This window comes from Gobio gobio (assembly GCF_949357685.1).
Source record: "Gobio gobio genome assembly, chromosome: 15".
Lineage (NCBI taxonomy): Eukaryota > Metazoa > Chordata > Actinopteri > Cypriniformes > Gobionidae > Gobio > Gobio gobio.
In genome coordinates, this window is record NC_137108.1 from 7,446,794 (window position 1) to 7,463,148 (window position 16,355).

At 39.5% G+C, this 16,355-nt stretch overlaps 1 protein-coding gene across 2 annotated transcripts in view; it reads left to right on the top strand.

The window, feature by feature from the left end:
• ube3d (ubiquitin protein ligase E3D) overlaps positions 1-16,355 on the top strand; it is a 46,680-nt gene that overhangs the window by 4,331 nt on the left and 25,994 nt on the right. For both annotated transcript variants that reach the window (XM_079836673.1, XM_079836672.1), the window contains exons 3-7: positions 3,665-3,755; positions 3,898-4,111; positions 9,757-9,832; positions 15,145-15,247; positions 15,333-15,441. In XM_079836673.1, coding sequence (XP_079692799.1) covers positions 3,665-3,755; positions 3,898-4,111; positions 9,757-9,832; positions 15,145-15,247; positions 15,333-15,441 — 593 coding nt within the window. The remainder of the gene's footprint in view (positions 1-3,664; positions 3,756-3,897; positions 4,112-9,756; positions 9,833-15,144; positions 15,248-15,332; positions 15,442-16,355) is intronic.

A 16,355-nucleotide genomic window follows, 5' to 3' on the forward strand; every position in this document is an offset into this window, starting at 1 on the left:
ATTGGATCTGCCAAGAGTCACTCTGAATCTGCCTAACCAATCGCTAACGTTTGGTCGTGACGTTTGTCAGGCACCGTTCGCCTTTGATTCTCACATTAACTGAGCACACCACCTCAGTATCAGTGATAAAACCTCGTGCATTCGGATTGTTATTTATTCACGGTGGAGGAGAGTTTTGTGATCGGAACGCGCTGCTCTCGTGGAGCATATATCGTGCAATCATAACATGATTGTATGCTGTCAATAAAATGTCATATGCTTAGTATGATAAGAATAAATGCTGCCTTGAATAACAGCCCAATTCAAATGTTTACGTGCTTTTCTTCTTTAATTTTTTGAGCGGTGATGAAATATTTTGCTCTTGTAAACACTTGCCAGTATTTAAAGAAATACAAGTCTAGAAATGCAAATTACAGCTCACGCAACCGTACAGTGCTCTGAAAGGGTCTATAAAGGATACAAACAGTGAGTTTTGAAGTGATATATTCTTGAAAACTCAGAGATGTGGATTCGGACAGCAATTACATTACCACACGACCTTGGTGTTTGTCAAAAGTCGATAATTCAGCCTGGGTTTTTCTCGCGGGTGGTGGGAGACGGACGGCTTCAGCAACTCCTTCACCACTAACGGAGCGAGCTGGAAAAGACTTTTCCCGGACCACAACATCAGCAGTACAGCAGTGATTGTTCTTGCTCCGTGTAACGGGAGTTCGTTTGTTCAGGGAAGAAGGAGGCGGGAACCGGCGAACGTTTAACAACTTTTAATCAAATAATAAACACAAAATGAAAGTAAAAGCGGCAGCCCCTACGGACGACTGCCGCGCACAAACATAACAAAACACAACTTAAAATCCAGGCCTGGTCCTCTCTCGTCCTTCACCGGTGTCGCTCGTCCTTATATGCCTCCGTGCTCCCTCATGAGAGGACTCGAGACCGGTGTGTCTCAATCACGCACACCACTCTCGCTCGCTCGTCCACCTCGCCACACTTTTAACTTCTGGACATTCGTCAGCGCTGCCACACACTCGCATCTTTCTCCGACGCCATTACTGAACTACAACTCAAACTAGCGCACGACATCAACGTCATCGCTCTCAGCCACTCCCTCTGTTCGCTGATTGGACCGGTAAAAAATTGTTCGGGGGAAAACCTAAGCATACACCGCAGTCCCAGACGTAGTACTGAAGGAAAATGAAAATTGAGCGGAAGTACGTAGGAGGGCGGAGCCAGGCTAAGGTAAGAGTAAGATGCATGTCTAAATTTTATGGAAGTTTATTAAACAACCACTTTTAGAAAATCATGTGAAATTAAATGTTTTAATACATTTTAATTATATCACTAAATAATTAAAGACATGTCAAAATTGATCTTTGCAAACACAGCACATGACCTTCTGTAAAGCACATGTATAGAAAACACGCACTCCTTGTAAAAAAAAAAAAAAGTACTATCTGAATGAGTACGTGAAATCACAGATGTCAGGTGATAAGAATTGTAACTCAAATGTCATTTGCGAATGTAATTGTAATTTCTGTAATTTCTGAAATTTCACTCCCTCCATACATACAAAACAAAACACACTTCTAAATCTAAATCAATAAATGAAAGCGTGTCTGAGTGCAAAAAATTAAATGTACAGTTAGTATTGTGCCCTGTCACTAAAATGTTTTTTTTTTAAATAAAATATTTGATCGGGTAAACAAACAGTAATACAATTTTTATTCTTATTATCGTAAAATTCATTGGTGAAGCTGATATTACAGAACCAGATTATGGGAAAATGCTGAAATATCGGTCAATTTCTAGCTCTTTCAGATTATTACCCATGAGCACTTTCTCCCCAAACCCTGGCCAGCATCTGGAGGTCAGAGAGTCTTTAAAGAGCAACTCTTATTTGATTCTGATTGGATTTCCTTGAGGAATTTGAGTAAGAAGCATGTGAGCTGCACACACACACACACACACACACCAGATTAACAGAGATGAGTGCAGAACAAAGAAAACTCCAGTAATGTGACCTGCTGCTCTGAGCCTGAGCTCAACTTCATGTCAGAACAACTCAGAGTCAGCTGACTCAACACAACATGTCCCCAAAAACCCATTTTACCCCTTAAAGCATTCAGGATTTTGGACCCAAAAGAGATTTCTGAACATTTCTAAAAAAACGGTTTAGTATGGAAACCAAATGTAAAAATGTGTCAAGAAAAACTATCAAAATGAACAAAATTATAAACGCAACACTTTTGTTTTTGCCCCCATGTTTCATGAGCTGAACTCAAAGATCTAAGACTTTTTCTATGTACACAAAAGGCCTATTTCTCTCAAATATTGTTCTCAGATCTGTCTAAATCTGTGTTAGTGAGCACTTCTCCTTTGCTGAGATAATCCTTCCACCTCACAGGTGTGGCATATCAAGATGCTGATTAGAAAGCATGATTATTGTACAGGTGGGCCTTAGGCTGGACACAATAAAAGGCCATATTATATATTTGATCATATTTGAGTTTAAATAAACTATAAACAGACTGTTTTTGAGCAGTCATTAGTTATAAGTTCAAACGAAATTTAAAGGGATAGTTCACCCAACTCATCCTCAAGTTGTTCCAAACCTGTATGAATTTCTTTCTTCTGTTGAACACCTTTTTTCATACTATGGAAGTCAATGAGGCCCATGAAATGTTTGGTTACCGACATTTTTCAAAATATCTTTTAACTTGAACTTGAGGGCGAGTAAAAGATGACATAATTTTCATTTTTGGGTAAACTTTAAACCTTGAAATCTATTTAATTAAGATTTGAATTGAGGTAAAACTGGTCATTATAATTTGATATGTTCTCAAATTCCATATAACAATATATTCAAATAAAATGTATCATTAATATTGATAAAAACTGGTCTTGCTATAGTTTATATTTTTTAATTAATACAATTTTAACTCTCATCCTTCCCTCCCTCATTTTGACCCGAATCTTAAAAAAAAAAAAAAATCGAGAGTTCATCTGAGTGGTCCAAGACCTTAGGGCTTTTATCGCACTTGAACCATAAATGCACAAATAAATTGACTGGATTCAAGGAGTTTTGTGGTCGAAATAAAAAAAAAGTAACAAATCCTTCCCTCACGGGTCAATTTGACCCCCATAGGAATGAATGGAATGCAAGAAATGCTTCAGTATACATAGAAAAACCTAAAAATGCTCAAAATTCAAACTAAAAATGCTAAAACTTTACCAAATTTTTGTTTAACAATCACTTGTCACCACCTACAATGTAATCGATTCAATCTTGATTTGAAGAGTCAAGATACTTTCAAAAGTAGACGTAGGCATCAGTGTTTATATCCCAAACATAAACTTTTATCCCAGTACTTCTGTGATCATGTTAATGTTTGTAGCACAGAAATAAAGATACTGACACTGTGGTTGAAAAGGCTGCATGGGAATTGCGACCTTTAAACGATTAATTGTGCAGCTCTAATGGAAGGACACATGGATATAGAGATGATAGACAGACCGGCGGATGGATGGATGGATGGATGATGTGCCCATTATCAACTACACACAATTGACACTGAATGGTACAATAAACAGACAATGTACACAATGAACTGTGATTATCTCAATGGCCAAAACGTCTGCTTTGGTTATTTTGTGTTTCTTACTCCAGAAGCTCCTTGCAGTGTAATTGGACGACTGCAGGTCAATGTGACGTATTCCTTCCTGTGCCAGTCGTGTGGGTCCGTGGTGCTTCAAGACAGGTTAGGAGTGTTCTTTATTATTCATTCGTCTGGTTTTACTGATTTGGTGAAGTAATGCATCAAAGAATAGTTATAAGTTCAACCAGACACATTATTTCAAAGTGTTCAGCTATTATGAGAAACTATCTTCTTACTCTTAAAGGGCATTTGGGCGAGTTCTTCCTTTGCCCAATGGAAACTGGAATGCATTAGTGGACGACTGGTGCTGCCACCCCGATCCCTTCGCAAACAGGAAACTGCTCCCACGAGATGGAGACTGTCTGCTTGGTGACACGTTTATTCTGTTGGCACGGGACAGCGGCTGCGAACAGACTCTCACACGGGAAGGGAACACGTCTCAGAAAGCCTCTGCAGAGGTAAGCTGGAGAAAAGTTAAAGGTCCCATGGCATGAAATTTTCATTTTATGAGGTTTTTCAACATTAATATGAGTTCCCCTAGCCTGAATATTGTCCTCAAGTGGATAGAAATGTTGATCGGTGTAAAACCGAGTTCTGGCTGTCTTTCTCTGCCTTTGAGAAAATGACAGGCCAGACTAGCCAATCCTGAAGTCTCCTGTTATGACGTCCACACAGGAGCGGTTTCCTCCCTTTCCTCCGCCCAGAGAATCTGGCACGCCCATGCAAACGCTCGAGAGATCATGGGTTGTGAACGAGTGAACGCTGGCAGTTTCTCAGTGTTTGGATGTACAAATGAAAAAAAAAGTCTTTTTTCAGTTCCTTCTGATCTGTGATTTCTTATGTGTAGCTAATTATTTATTATTCGTGCACACACTGCGGCTTCTCTCTCTCCCGACAGAACGGTGTTTTCGTGTTTTCTATCTTGTGAGTCAGTGTTTTGTACGTCCTCGTCGCGTCTATCGGTTCTAAAATGTGCATACAGTCGTGAGTTTCTGCTCAACATCAGCAGATTCGCATCTCTTTAGAGATAAACCTCACGTACGCCGAAGCTCGGGCTGCACTGACCGCTCGGCCTTCAACATCCCCGACCCCCAGTACTGCATCTGGCCCACAGCGGAGGCACCAAACGCGGCGCGAGATTAAGCTGAAGGGGGGGTAAGCGTGAGGGTATCCGGCTAGGCTAGCCAGCTTTCCCCACAATAAACTGGATTACATTCGATTACTGCTGTTGTGTCTTTGTTTGCGCTGTGTACTCACTGACGCTTTTCATATGATTGGAACATATCTAAAAATAATGCTTTAATCAAACTTACTAACTCGTTCATCTCGCTGTAATGGTTCATTGCATGTGTTAGAAAGTTGGTAGAATAATGATGAAGACGGACTCGGTGTGACTGGGACTCGTGTTTATTCAGAACTCTCAGATACAAACACAATAAACTCGCGCTGACAGACAGCGCTCTCATAACTCAGTAGTTACTATAAATAACTTTGTTAGCAATCGCTCCGTCTCCGTGATGTCCGGTTCGCGAACGAATCATTCTTTTGAATCGGTTCTTTTTAGTGAACCGAACCAGTTCACCAAATCGCACTGAATCGTTCTAAAGGGTTCGCATCTCCAGTCAGCGCTGATCCATAATTTACTAAAGTTACTAACTTTCTGACATGAGTGACAGTCCCTCCGTCTAGAAATAGACTAATAACCTGAAGTATATGCTGTAACTACAACAGTTCACTGAACTGAGACATGCTGAGAACTGATGTGAAGTGAACTCCGGTCCATCCGTCTCTCTGGCAGCAGCTCGTGCGTCGTAGACCTCGTTAAACCACGCCCCCTCCGCTCATTTCAAATGCAAAGATGTCAGCCAATCACAACAGTGGGCGTTTTTACTGAAGTCTCACAGCAGACACGCCTCTTGAAGCAGGGCATTCAGCCACAGGGCAAACAGCAGCATAGAAAAAATGCCTTTTATTTCTAAATTATGACATTTTATGATGTAAAAATCATACTAACAAAATAAGTACACCTCAGGAAACATTATAAAATAATAGAAAAATGTCATGCCATGGGACCTTTAAGACTCATAATTTAAAGTTCCCATGTATAGCTGTTAGTGAACATAAAATGTCTGCTAAGTTTGAAAGGGCCATTTGACCATTCGGAGCAGAGTAGACCAATCACAACAGACTGGGCCATCTGACCAATCAGAAAGGAGGGGTTTAGTGCGTTTCAGACACTGTGAGAAAAGAGGTGAGGCTGCAATGTATACTATGAGAAAATATGCAAATGTATAAATATTTTTTGACCTTGGATGCATGTAAACCTATTGTAGGAGATTCCAAACCATAATTAGGAACCTTTAAAGCTACACTGTGTGATATTTTCCCCCATCTAGCGGTGAAAAGGTATATGACCATCCAGTGAATATTAGTTTCTGTTCCTCTCAATTCCGGTTTAGTTTTAACTCCTACGGTGGCCTATTTAGTCCAAGATTAACATGGCTTCCAGTTCGACCTCGTCCACATTGGACACGGTGCCATCGAGTGTTAAAACGCGAAAGGCGAAGCTTGAATTTACGGGTATGTCCCTCTTTGGCTAATGTACTTTCAAGATGGAGGGGCAACATGGCGACCCACATTCGAACCCCTCACCCGTAAGTATTTTCAATGGCATATTATAAACTTACAAGAATACTTTATTACTTGAAAGAAGTAAATATACATTAATGAGCACATATTTTTGAAAGAACTAAGTGTTTTTAACTAAGAATAAACTAAAAAAGTTACACAGTGTAGCTTTAAAATAACATAAAATGTCTGCTAAGTTTCAAAGGGCCATTTGACCAATCAGAGCAGAGTAGACCAATCACAACAGACTGGGCCATCTGACCAATCAGAGCAAAGTAGACCAATCACAACAGACTGGGCCATCTGACCAATCAGAGCAGAGTAGGCTCTCAGAAAGGAGGGGTTTAGAGGGACTGAATCCTTGATCCATGCGTTTCAGACACTGTGAGAAAAGCGGTGAGGCTGGAATGTATACTATGACAAAATAATAAATGCAAATGTATAAATGTTTTTTGATCTTGGAGATAATTAAACCATAATTAGGAACCTTTAAAATGGCATAATAGGACATTTCAAATCGAGTTCTTTAGCATTCTTACTAATAAAACAAAGAGCTGAAAGTCTGATGTCCTCCTGCTGAAATGGAGAAGCTTCGGAGCTCTTCACATAAAGACACATGCAGTTGTGATATTTTCACCCTAAGTAGTGCTCGCTTCCAACTTACACCGCCTCAGGGTTGACAGAGGAGGCAGATGGTTTCCTTTCATCACAATAAAGGCTGAAGAGGCGGAGAGGAAATCCACTCTTAAAAACATTAGGGTCGGCCGGGGCTGTGGAGAAGAGCCGATCATGTCTTTTAGAGGGATTGATTCTCTGTCTCAGCCTCAATCTGTGTGTAGCCCGTGGCCGTGCCAAGCAGATAGACACTCTTTCCAACACTTTTTCAATCCTAAATGACTTCAGCACACAGTCTGTTTTCTTATTGTTTTCCGTATTATGTTTTTTGGCTATGGAGATATTTTCAGTGTACAGTTGAGGCACACGTTAAGAAACAAGCTGAAGAATTACTGGCAGTTTTCATGTAATTTGTGTCAATAAGGCTGTGAAACACTTTTTAAACAAACGCTTAGTGCAAGTGTTTCGCCTCAGGAGGTCAAAATAAATATTACATGAGATGTTTTATTTTCTGTTCATGTTACATGAGGTTTGCGATTCTCTAACCCTGTAACCAAAGCTACAGTGTTGCAGGTTTAGCCCAAAACATGCCAGGCTAGCAGTTTAGTCACCAAAAAAAGTAGATTTTTGTAGTTATAAACTTGCACTACAGTTGAAAAGTTGAGTTCTGTAAGATTTAAAAAATGTTTTTGAAAGCTGTTTCTCACCAAGGTTGCATTTATTTGATCAAAAATAGAAAAAAACTGAAATATTGTAATATTTTCTATTATAATATATTGTTTTGAATGTAATTTATTCCTGTGATCAAAGCTGTATTTTCAGCATCATTACTCCAGTCTTCAGTGTCACATGATCCTTCAGAAATCATTCTAATATGAGGATTTGCTGCTCAAAAAATATTTTTATTGATTTTGAAAACAGTTGTGCTGCTTCATATTTTTGTGATATTTTTTTTTTCCAGGAATCATTTATGAATAGATTAACGTGGAATACAAATATTTTGTAACATTACACTTCAAAATAAAATGGACGTAATTTGAGAGACTTTGTTTCATATTAAAAGTAACAAAGCACAAAAAATATTGCAATTTATTGGATGGGAGGCGCTACAATGTCCCATTCATTCATCATCTGAAAACGGCTAATTGATTCTTGGGATTTAAGAATCGATATCGGTTCAAAAAAATGAGAATCGATTAAAATCGAGAAATCAATATATTTTACCCAGCCCTACTAAATATCTTGTGTCATTTTTTTAATACAGAAAATGTCTAAGATATAAGCATTTTTAGATGCACACTATATTGCCAAAAGTTTTGGGACGCCTGCCTTTACTTGCACATGAACTTTAATGACATCCCATTCTTAATCCGTAGGGTTTAATATGGAGTTAGCCCACCCTTAGCAGCTCTAACAGCTTCAACTCTTCTGGGAAGGCTTTCCATAAGGTTTAGGAGTGTGTTTATGGGAATCTTTGACCATTCTTCTAGAAGCACATTTGTGAGGTCAGGCACTGATGTTGGACGAGAAGGCCTGGCTCTCAGTCTCCGCTCTAATTCATCCCAAAGGTGTTCTATCAGGTTGAGGTCAGGACTCTGTGCAAGCCAGTCAAGTTCCTCCACACCAAACTCGCTCATCCATGTCTTTATGGGCCGACGCTTTGTGCACTGGTCAGTCATGTTGGAACAGGAAGGGGTTCCCACAAAGTTAGGAGCATGAAATTGTCCAAAATGTCTTGGTATGCTGAAGCATTAAGAGTTCTTTTCACTGGAACTAAGGGGCCAACCCCTGAAAAACAACCCCACACCATAATCCCCCTCCACCAAACTTTACACTTGTACAGTGCAGTCAGGCAAGTACTGTTCTCCTGGCAACCACCAAACCAGAGAACGCGTCTCCACTGCTCTAGAGTCCTGTGGTGGCGTGCTTTACCCCACTGCATCAGACGCTTTGCATTGCACTTGGTGATGTAAGGTTTGGATCGGCCATGGAAACCCATTTCATGAAGCTCTACACACTGTTCTTGAGCTAATCTGAAGGCCACATGAAGTTTGGAGGTCTGGAGCTATTGAATCTGCAGAAAGTGACTTCTGCGCACTGTGACCCTCAGCATGTGCTGACCCTGCTCTGTGATTTTACGTGGCTGAGTTGCTGTTGTTCCCAAATGCTTCCACTTTGTTATAATCCCACTAACAGTTGACTGGAAATTTCACGAATTGACTTATTGCACAGGTGGTAACCGATCACAGTACCACACTTGAGTTCTCTGAGCTCCTGAGAGCGATCCATTCTCACACTAATGTTTGTAGAAGCGTCTGCATGTCTAGTGCTTGATTTTATACACCTGTGGCCATGGAAGTGACCGGAACACCTGAATTCAATGGTTCGGAGGAGTGTCCCAATACTTTTGGCAATATAGTGTATTTGCAGCATGTAAATGTCTTTACTGTGACTTTTGATCAATTTAATGTATCCCTGCTGAATAAAAGTATTAACTTGGTTTAAATGCAATCTCACAGGCCCCAAATGTTTGAACAGTAGCTTATATTTTCTGTAAATCTTTACCAATAACTTTATTTATATGGTTAAATGATTGAAAATTACAAATCCAGTTAACACTTAAAACAAAATTTGAATATCTATTTCTCTGAAGTTGCAATGGAAAGGTTTTAGGTACAGTAGTTCCAGTTGCATGGCTGGAAATGGCTGCTGTTTCCAGCTGGGGTGTTATGAATCTGAAAATGGCCGGCGAGTGAACTGACTGAACCTGTAACCATAAAACCAGTGCCATATAATGCAGCCTGTGAACATAACCCAAACAAATGTACCTTTCACCAAAGTATTTGTGTGTCTCCTACAGCAGAAGCGTGTGAGTAAGCGTGTGATGCTGTCCTGCAGGAGCTGCTCTTCACTGCTGGCCGAGGAACTCACTGCAGGTATGGAAAGCAAAGCATTGGTAACACACCACTTGGCCATTTTACATGACTGCAAATGAATGAAACCAGTGCTTTTGTATCTGCATTATGTCATCTATGACCCCTAATGCATATGGGCGATTCATTGCTTCTGTTAGCAACAGCCAACATTACAGACACTCAAAGATGCTTTGAAATGTTTTCTGACTCTTTGAGTATTTATAAAAGTGCTGTGCATTTGAAGCAAAAATAGTCCGATTGCAAAGGTCTATTTTCAGTGATTGTAAGTTTTTTGTGTCTTGCCACTATTTTAAAGGAATAGTTCAACGAACATACTGTTTTACTCACCCTCATGTTTTTACAAACCCGAATGACTGTGGTACACAAAAGGAGATGCAGATGTTCATGTAGCCCTCTGAAGTCGTACTATATCTCTGTGTGAGAAATAGACTGAAATTCGTTACGCATTGAAATTCTTCCCTTCCGATGTTCTCAAATCTCATTTGCTCTTATGCATATTCAGATGTCACATTTGATGTTTGCCCACTTATTAGAGATTATGTGAGTTATGACCAATTGTTAGTTAATTGTGGCTTTGTAGATTAATTGCACATTGAAGCTTGTGTGTAGACAAGAAAAGAGGGAATCTGGATAGAAGAAGAGGGAATGAAGAGAAAAGAGTATGTAGGCTATTAACCCCTTAAAGGTTGGGTAAGTGCTTTCTGGTAACTGATGATGATATTTCATATCACCAAAACAAACAAACTGACGTTTGAAACAGACAGTGAGGAGGTTCAGACGCTCCAGGCTTATACGGTGTGGAAATGAATGGGTCTTTATCATCGCTGAAGTGAACGACGACACGATCGCAAATGGACAAACAAGTGAACATGACACACAAGCATATTCAAGCAAAAGCCAGCATATATTAGTTCTGTGAAGCAAAACAAAACAATGTTACTCGCCTATCGAGAAGAAATAAAGCAACCTCGGCCTTCACTCCTTGAGTTTTCTCCAGCGCTGGAAAGCCGATCCGATATTTACACGGGTCCCACTTCTTGCCTGATTGTAAACGCAGTGAAAAATAAGCACTGAAAAGATTCGGACAGGGGCTGCGTCTCAATCAGCTCCTGAGCTTGTGAATCATCAGTATATCGTGTTCAAGTAAGGACAGTAAAGGACGCTGGCTCACTACACATTGTGACACTGATGACTCTATTTCTATGTCTTCATTGTACAACATCACTTACTGGTATTTATGAATGACAGCAGAGCTGATATCTTTCTGACATTAATTGTAATGTTATTTAAATTACAATTATAATTACTTGTTTCAAATATGTTCAACATTTCAGCCCTAAATAAATGATAAATGTTAGCTAAAATGTTCATTAGTTGTCAAGTGATGTATATTTATGCTGAAATATAATGAAATAATGGTTTGTATTTTAAACATCGATCGCGTGTCATTATGTGTAGTGAGTTGGCTCACGTGATTTACATTTCACGCTTCTGAACTTCCGTTACGGGAACATAGAGCATCGATGCTCCCTGGATTTCATGGTGCATTGTGGGACTTTTTAGTGAGTGAATGTTTCAGTGCATTGGTAGGATTTTGCGCTTGAGACAGCCCTGAAAATGGCCGACTCCCTGATGAGTGCCTGATGTTTCTGCCACTGAATAAAAAATAAAAAAGGTAATAGCAACTTTTTCTCACAATTGCGAGTTTACATATTTGTGATATAAACTTTGATATAAAATTGTGATTTATCAAACAGTTATATCACGCAATTCTGATTTTATAACATGCAATTGCGACATAAACTCACAAACGTGACACATCAACGGTCGCGTCCGGTGTAGATATGGTGTTAGAGAGCAATATATTATTTTAGGGTGTGATCCTTGTCTTTTATTCTTGCTGTAGGAAAATTGAAAATGTCCTGGAAAATGATCGCTGAAAAAGAGTGGGAAACCTGCCGGACTACTGAACTAGGGAGATGATTGAGAAAACATCAGTTTTTCATTTATTGTGTGAAGATGTGTACAAACTACAATAGGTCTTTTCCATGCTATCATTGTTCTAAACACCACTTTTGACCCTGGGTATAAGATGTTCCACACTCGTCATTTAGAAGCAGGGTAAGCACCACTCTTTTGTTCCTTTTTTTTTTTTAAACCTGGGTTATAAAACCCATTCTCTGGTGCAGGATTAGCGCCACTTTTGCAGTGCCAAACTTGTACAGTGTAAATTGATGCAGTGTTAGAATGTTATAGGTTTCTCATCTCTGGCCCTCGAAGTCCAGTTTCCTGCAGAGTTGCCCTCCAAACCTAATCAAATACACCTGAACAAGCTAATCAAGGTCTTCAAGATTGCTAGAAAGTTGCTGGAGTTCAATCAAGGTTGGAGGTGAACTCTGCAGGAAAGTGGATCTCAAGGGACAGAGTTTACAACCAATCGCACTGCTAAATAGTAGTTTCAGTGTTTTAACCCTTATGCGTCAACAAAAAAAAAGATATTCTGAGGACAAAAGGAGCACAGATGTAAGTTTGGTCTCATTTTAAAGAAGACCATTGGCAGATTATTGTTGAAGTAAAAGTTTAAAATGTGAAACAAAACAAAATGATAGAGGTTTAGGTTTATGAAAATTATTTATGATTTATGAACATTATTTTATATAAAATATATATTTTATGAAACATGTTGAACTCTAAAACTGCTAGAGAATCGCCATAAATGTTGTGTTTCACATTTGAGGTTGATATCTCAATAAAATGAGCTTTCAGTAAAAACATTTTCCCCATCAAATGCCAGCGAAGCTCCTCTGGTGCACACAGTGGTCGGTGATTTACAGTAGTTTTTCTCTCTCAAATATTACAAGCTCACACACACACACACATACAAACCGCACTCTGACATCCATACCAACGCACCCACACAATTATAGTATATAGTGCATAATTTATCCAATTGGCCCTATAAAATGCAGAAGCAGAAAACACGAATAAAGCTAGTATTTGCTTTATAGTCCAAACCTGAGAAAAGCCAAGCCTTGCCAACAGAATGAAAGCCTATTAACAAAGAGTCAGACTGCATCATTTTATAGTTAAATAGCCCTGGGATTAAAAATTGCAGTTGGGGACATTTTTGGTCCTGAAGTGTAACTATTTTGTGTACCTAGTGTAAAATAGATTTATTAAAGGAAATGGGGGATGAAATATTAAAATTCCAATAAAAATACAAACTTTACACGGTTGGCATTAACTGCGAAAGACGTGCTTTTTGGGAGGCATTATATAAATAACAGCGCAAATACCAGTAAATTGATTAGCGTAAACCTTAGTAAATCACCTTGCATGATTCATTTATGTACTCTTTATGCTTTATTCTTTATTTCCAAAGAGGCAATGCACAGTAATTAACATGAGCACTCAAGTCCATCATGTAAAAGTGCCAGATTTACAGGCTAATTTTCATCTGTAGCCCCTTTTTTTCACCCCTTGTCCCGCATGTCGCATATTGAGAAAATGTCCCGCATTTTCATCAGTCTGTTGGTTTTTTAATGATCATATTAAGAAAACATGCATGCGTTCTTTTGCCTTTTTTTAGAAAGCATTTAATTTCTTCTTTTTGCGGCATCGTTTTTCACCACAAATACAACAACCGTATTTTTAAATGCTATCCAATGGTTGAAACACGGAGTAAACACGGTCACTAGTAGGTTGTGACGGCTGTCAATCAAAATGTGGAGCTGTTGGATTGGATTGTTGGATTTTGGTCAGAACTGTTTCAAAAATAGTTATCTGCATGATGCCGGCTGCCTTTGGGCTCAGTGATGTTGAATTTATATGACATGTAAAATAAAGATTATACAACTGTTTCAGGTTATGTTTTAGTGTTGGTAACATGTCCCACATTGTCCCACACAAATGTAGTAAACGTCCCACATTTGGTTTGTTTGATGGGGGTCACCCTAGATGGTAATGAATGATGGTACATAAAACATGAAAAATCATCTAAAAAAAAACATAGCCATAACCAGAGCATATTAACTCAAATAATAATAATTTATAATAATTTGTTACATTTATATAGCGCTTTTCTAGGCACTCAAAGCGCTTTACATATAGAAGGGGGGAATCTCCTCAACCACCACCATTGTGCAGCATCACCTGGATGATGTGACGGCAGCCATTTTGTGCCAGAACGCCCACACACACCAGCTAATTGGTGGAGAGGAGACAGAGTGATGAAGCCAATCGTGTATATATGTATATGGGGGTGATTAGGAGGCCATGATGGACGGAGGCCAATGGGCAAATTTGGCCAGGATGCCGGGGTTACACCCCTACTCTTTATCGAAGGACATCCTGGGATTTTTAATGACCACAGAGAGTCAGGACCTCGTTTAACATCTCATCCGAAGGACGGTGCTTGTTACAGTATAGTGTCCCCATCACTATACTTGGGCGTTAGGACCCACACAGACCACAGGGTGAGCGCCCCCTGCTGGCCTCACTAACACCTCTCCCAGCAGCAACCTAGTTTTCCCAGTTGGTCTCCCATCCAGGTACTGACCTGGCTCAGCCCTGCTTAGCTTCAGTGGGAAACCAGTCTTGGGCTACAGGGGGAAATGGATATGGCAAAATGACTTAAATATAAGAAAACGAAAACAAGCCACCACTCCAAATTATGAAGCCATGCTTGATTATCCCATAACCACTGATTATTGATGCAGAATTAAACTATGGAATATTTTTTTGTATTCCAGGAATGTGCAGCTCCATAGCAAAAGACTGTCCCAAAACACTTCTTCTGTGTGTTATTGTACCATCCCCTCTAGTAGTGGCTCTAGTACATGAGTTATGATTTTGTCTAATAAACTCATTAAGTGATTATTATTATCCCATCAATTTTGCGTCTGAAAGGGAAACTCCTACAAATGCAAATGCAGTAAGGTCAGTCACAAAAATAACCCTGTCCACGCCTCTTCAGCGCTCATTTATCACAGCGTGTCTTCAGTAAATCCAGTTTTTTTGAGAGTTTGCACTGGCAAAGACAGAGTAAGAGTAAGCACTGATTTCTACACTCTACTTAGTTTAGGCTTGATTCCATTCTGAAAATAGTTTTCAATATTTGGCGTGGAAAACAATACTTGAGCTCAGAATTACATTTTTACTTTATTCTTTATGATAAGAAAACTCTATGGAATATTGAAGGTGCAGATATTATCTGAGGAGAGGTAATCTCTTCTAATCTTACATCTCCAGCTGTTGATCGTGTGTAATATTCTTTCTGTGTTTAATATATTTCACTGTTCCTTGTGTTTCAGAGGTGCTGAAGTTTTACATCACTGAAATATTAGTAAAGCCACGTGAAGATGGAGGGTGTGATATCTCACAGCTCAGTTTGGAGTCCAAGTCAGATTCAATAAGGTTAGTGAGTTAACTGGACTCATTCATTTTGTTGTCACGTGTGGATCATGTTCAGTTAAAGCTTGTTTTATTGTGTCTCCTACAGGCAGCGATTCTTGGAGCAAACTCTAGCTTCAAGGCTGGTCGAGCTGTCGTCTGCGCAGAGTATATTTCGCTTTTCCATCCAAACGCCAGATGGCAAGGCTGTGATTTTGGTATGGACATTAAACCCAGAGTTGGGAGGGTTACAAATTTGTTCATTAAAAAAAAGTATTCCGTAATGTAATCCAAGCACCACAATATGAAAGTAATGTAATCTGATTACTTTTGGATAGGGATGCTCATATTGACCGTTTAACCGTTAACCGAAAGTAAGAATTTTGACCATTTAATACTATCAGTTAAACGGTTTAAAAGGTTTGTTTGTTTATTTTGTCTGCATGGTTAAAGAAAAATATGCTATATTTGTTGCAACCACACAATCCTACATCGGCATCAAAACACAGCGAATCCAACGCATTCGTGCAGCTCACTGTGTAAAGTGTAAAGACGGAGATTACAATCGAGCCGCTATTAGCTCCATTAGCTGCTATTTCAAAAATGGCGGTCACAAGTTTGTGTTGGTCTTGTTGGTCACGGTAACCCCGCCCCTGACACAAGCGGGTCTTACTTCTAGACCAGCAATGTTTTGATGCTTAAGAACCACTTTTCCTGGTTCGGAGCTGGTGCTTCGGGTGTCGAAAGATTTGAAACTAGGCTCTGGCTCTGAACCAGCACTCAAACTGCCTTGGTGGAAAAGGGGTAATAAAGACGTGGGGGTTGGCTCTTTTGACTCATGCTAGCAAACATTACTTCCAACATGCTAGTCATGCTTGCAGTTAATAGCTATTCAAGTGTTAAAACATGTTAATAACATGTTAAAAAAAACTCCATAGGAACCATCTGTGACAACTACCAACCGCCTAGCAACCACCAAGAACACCCTAGCAACTAACACTGCCTAGTGTTAAAACCCTAGCAACTGCCTAGCAACTAACACTGTCTAGTGTTAAAACATGTTAATAACATGTTAAAAAGTCTATAAAAAAACTCCATAGTAACCATCTGTGAAAACTACCAACCGCCTAGC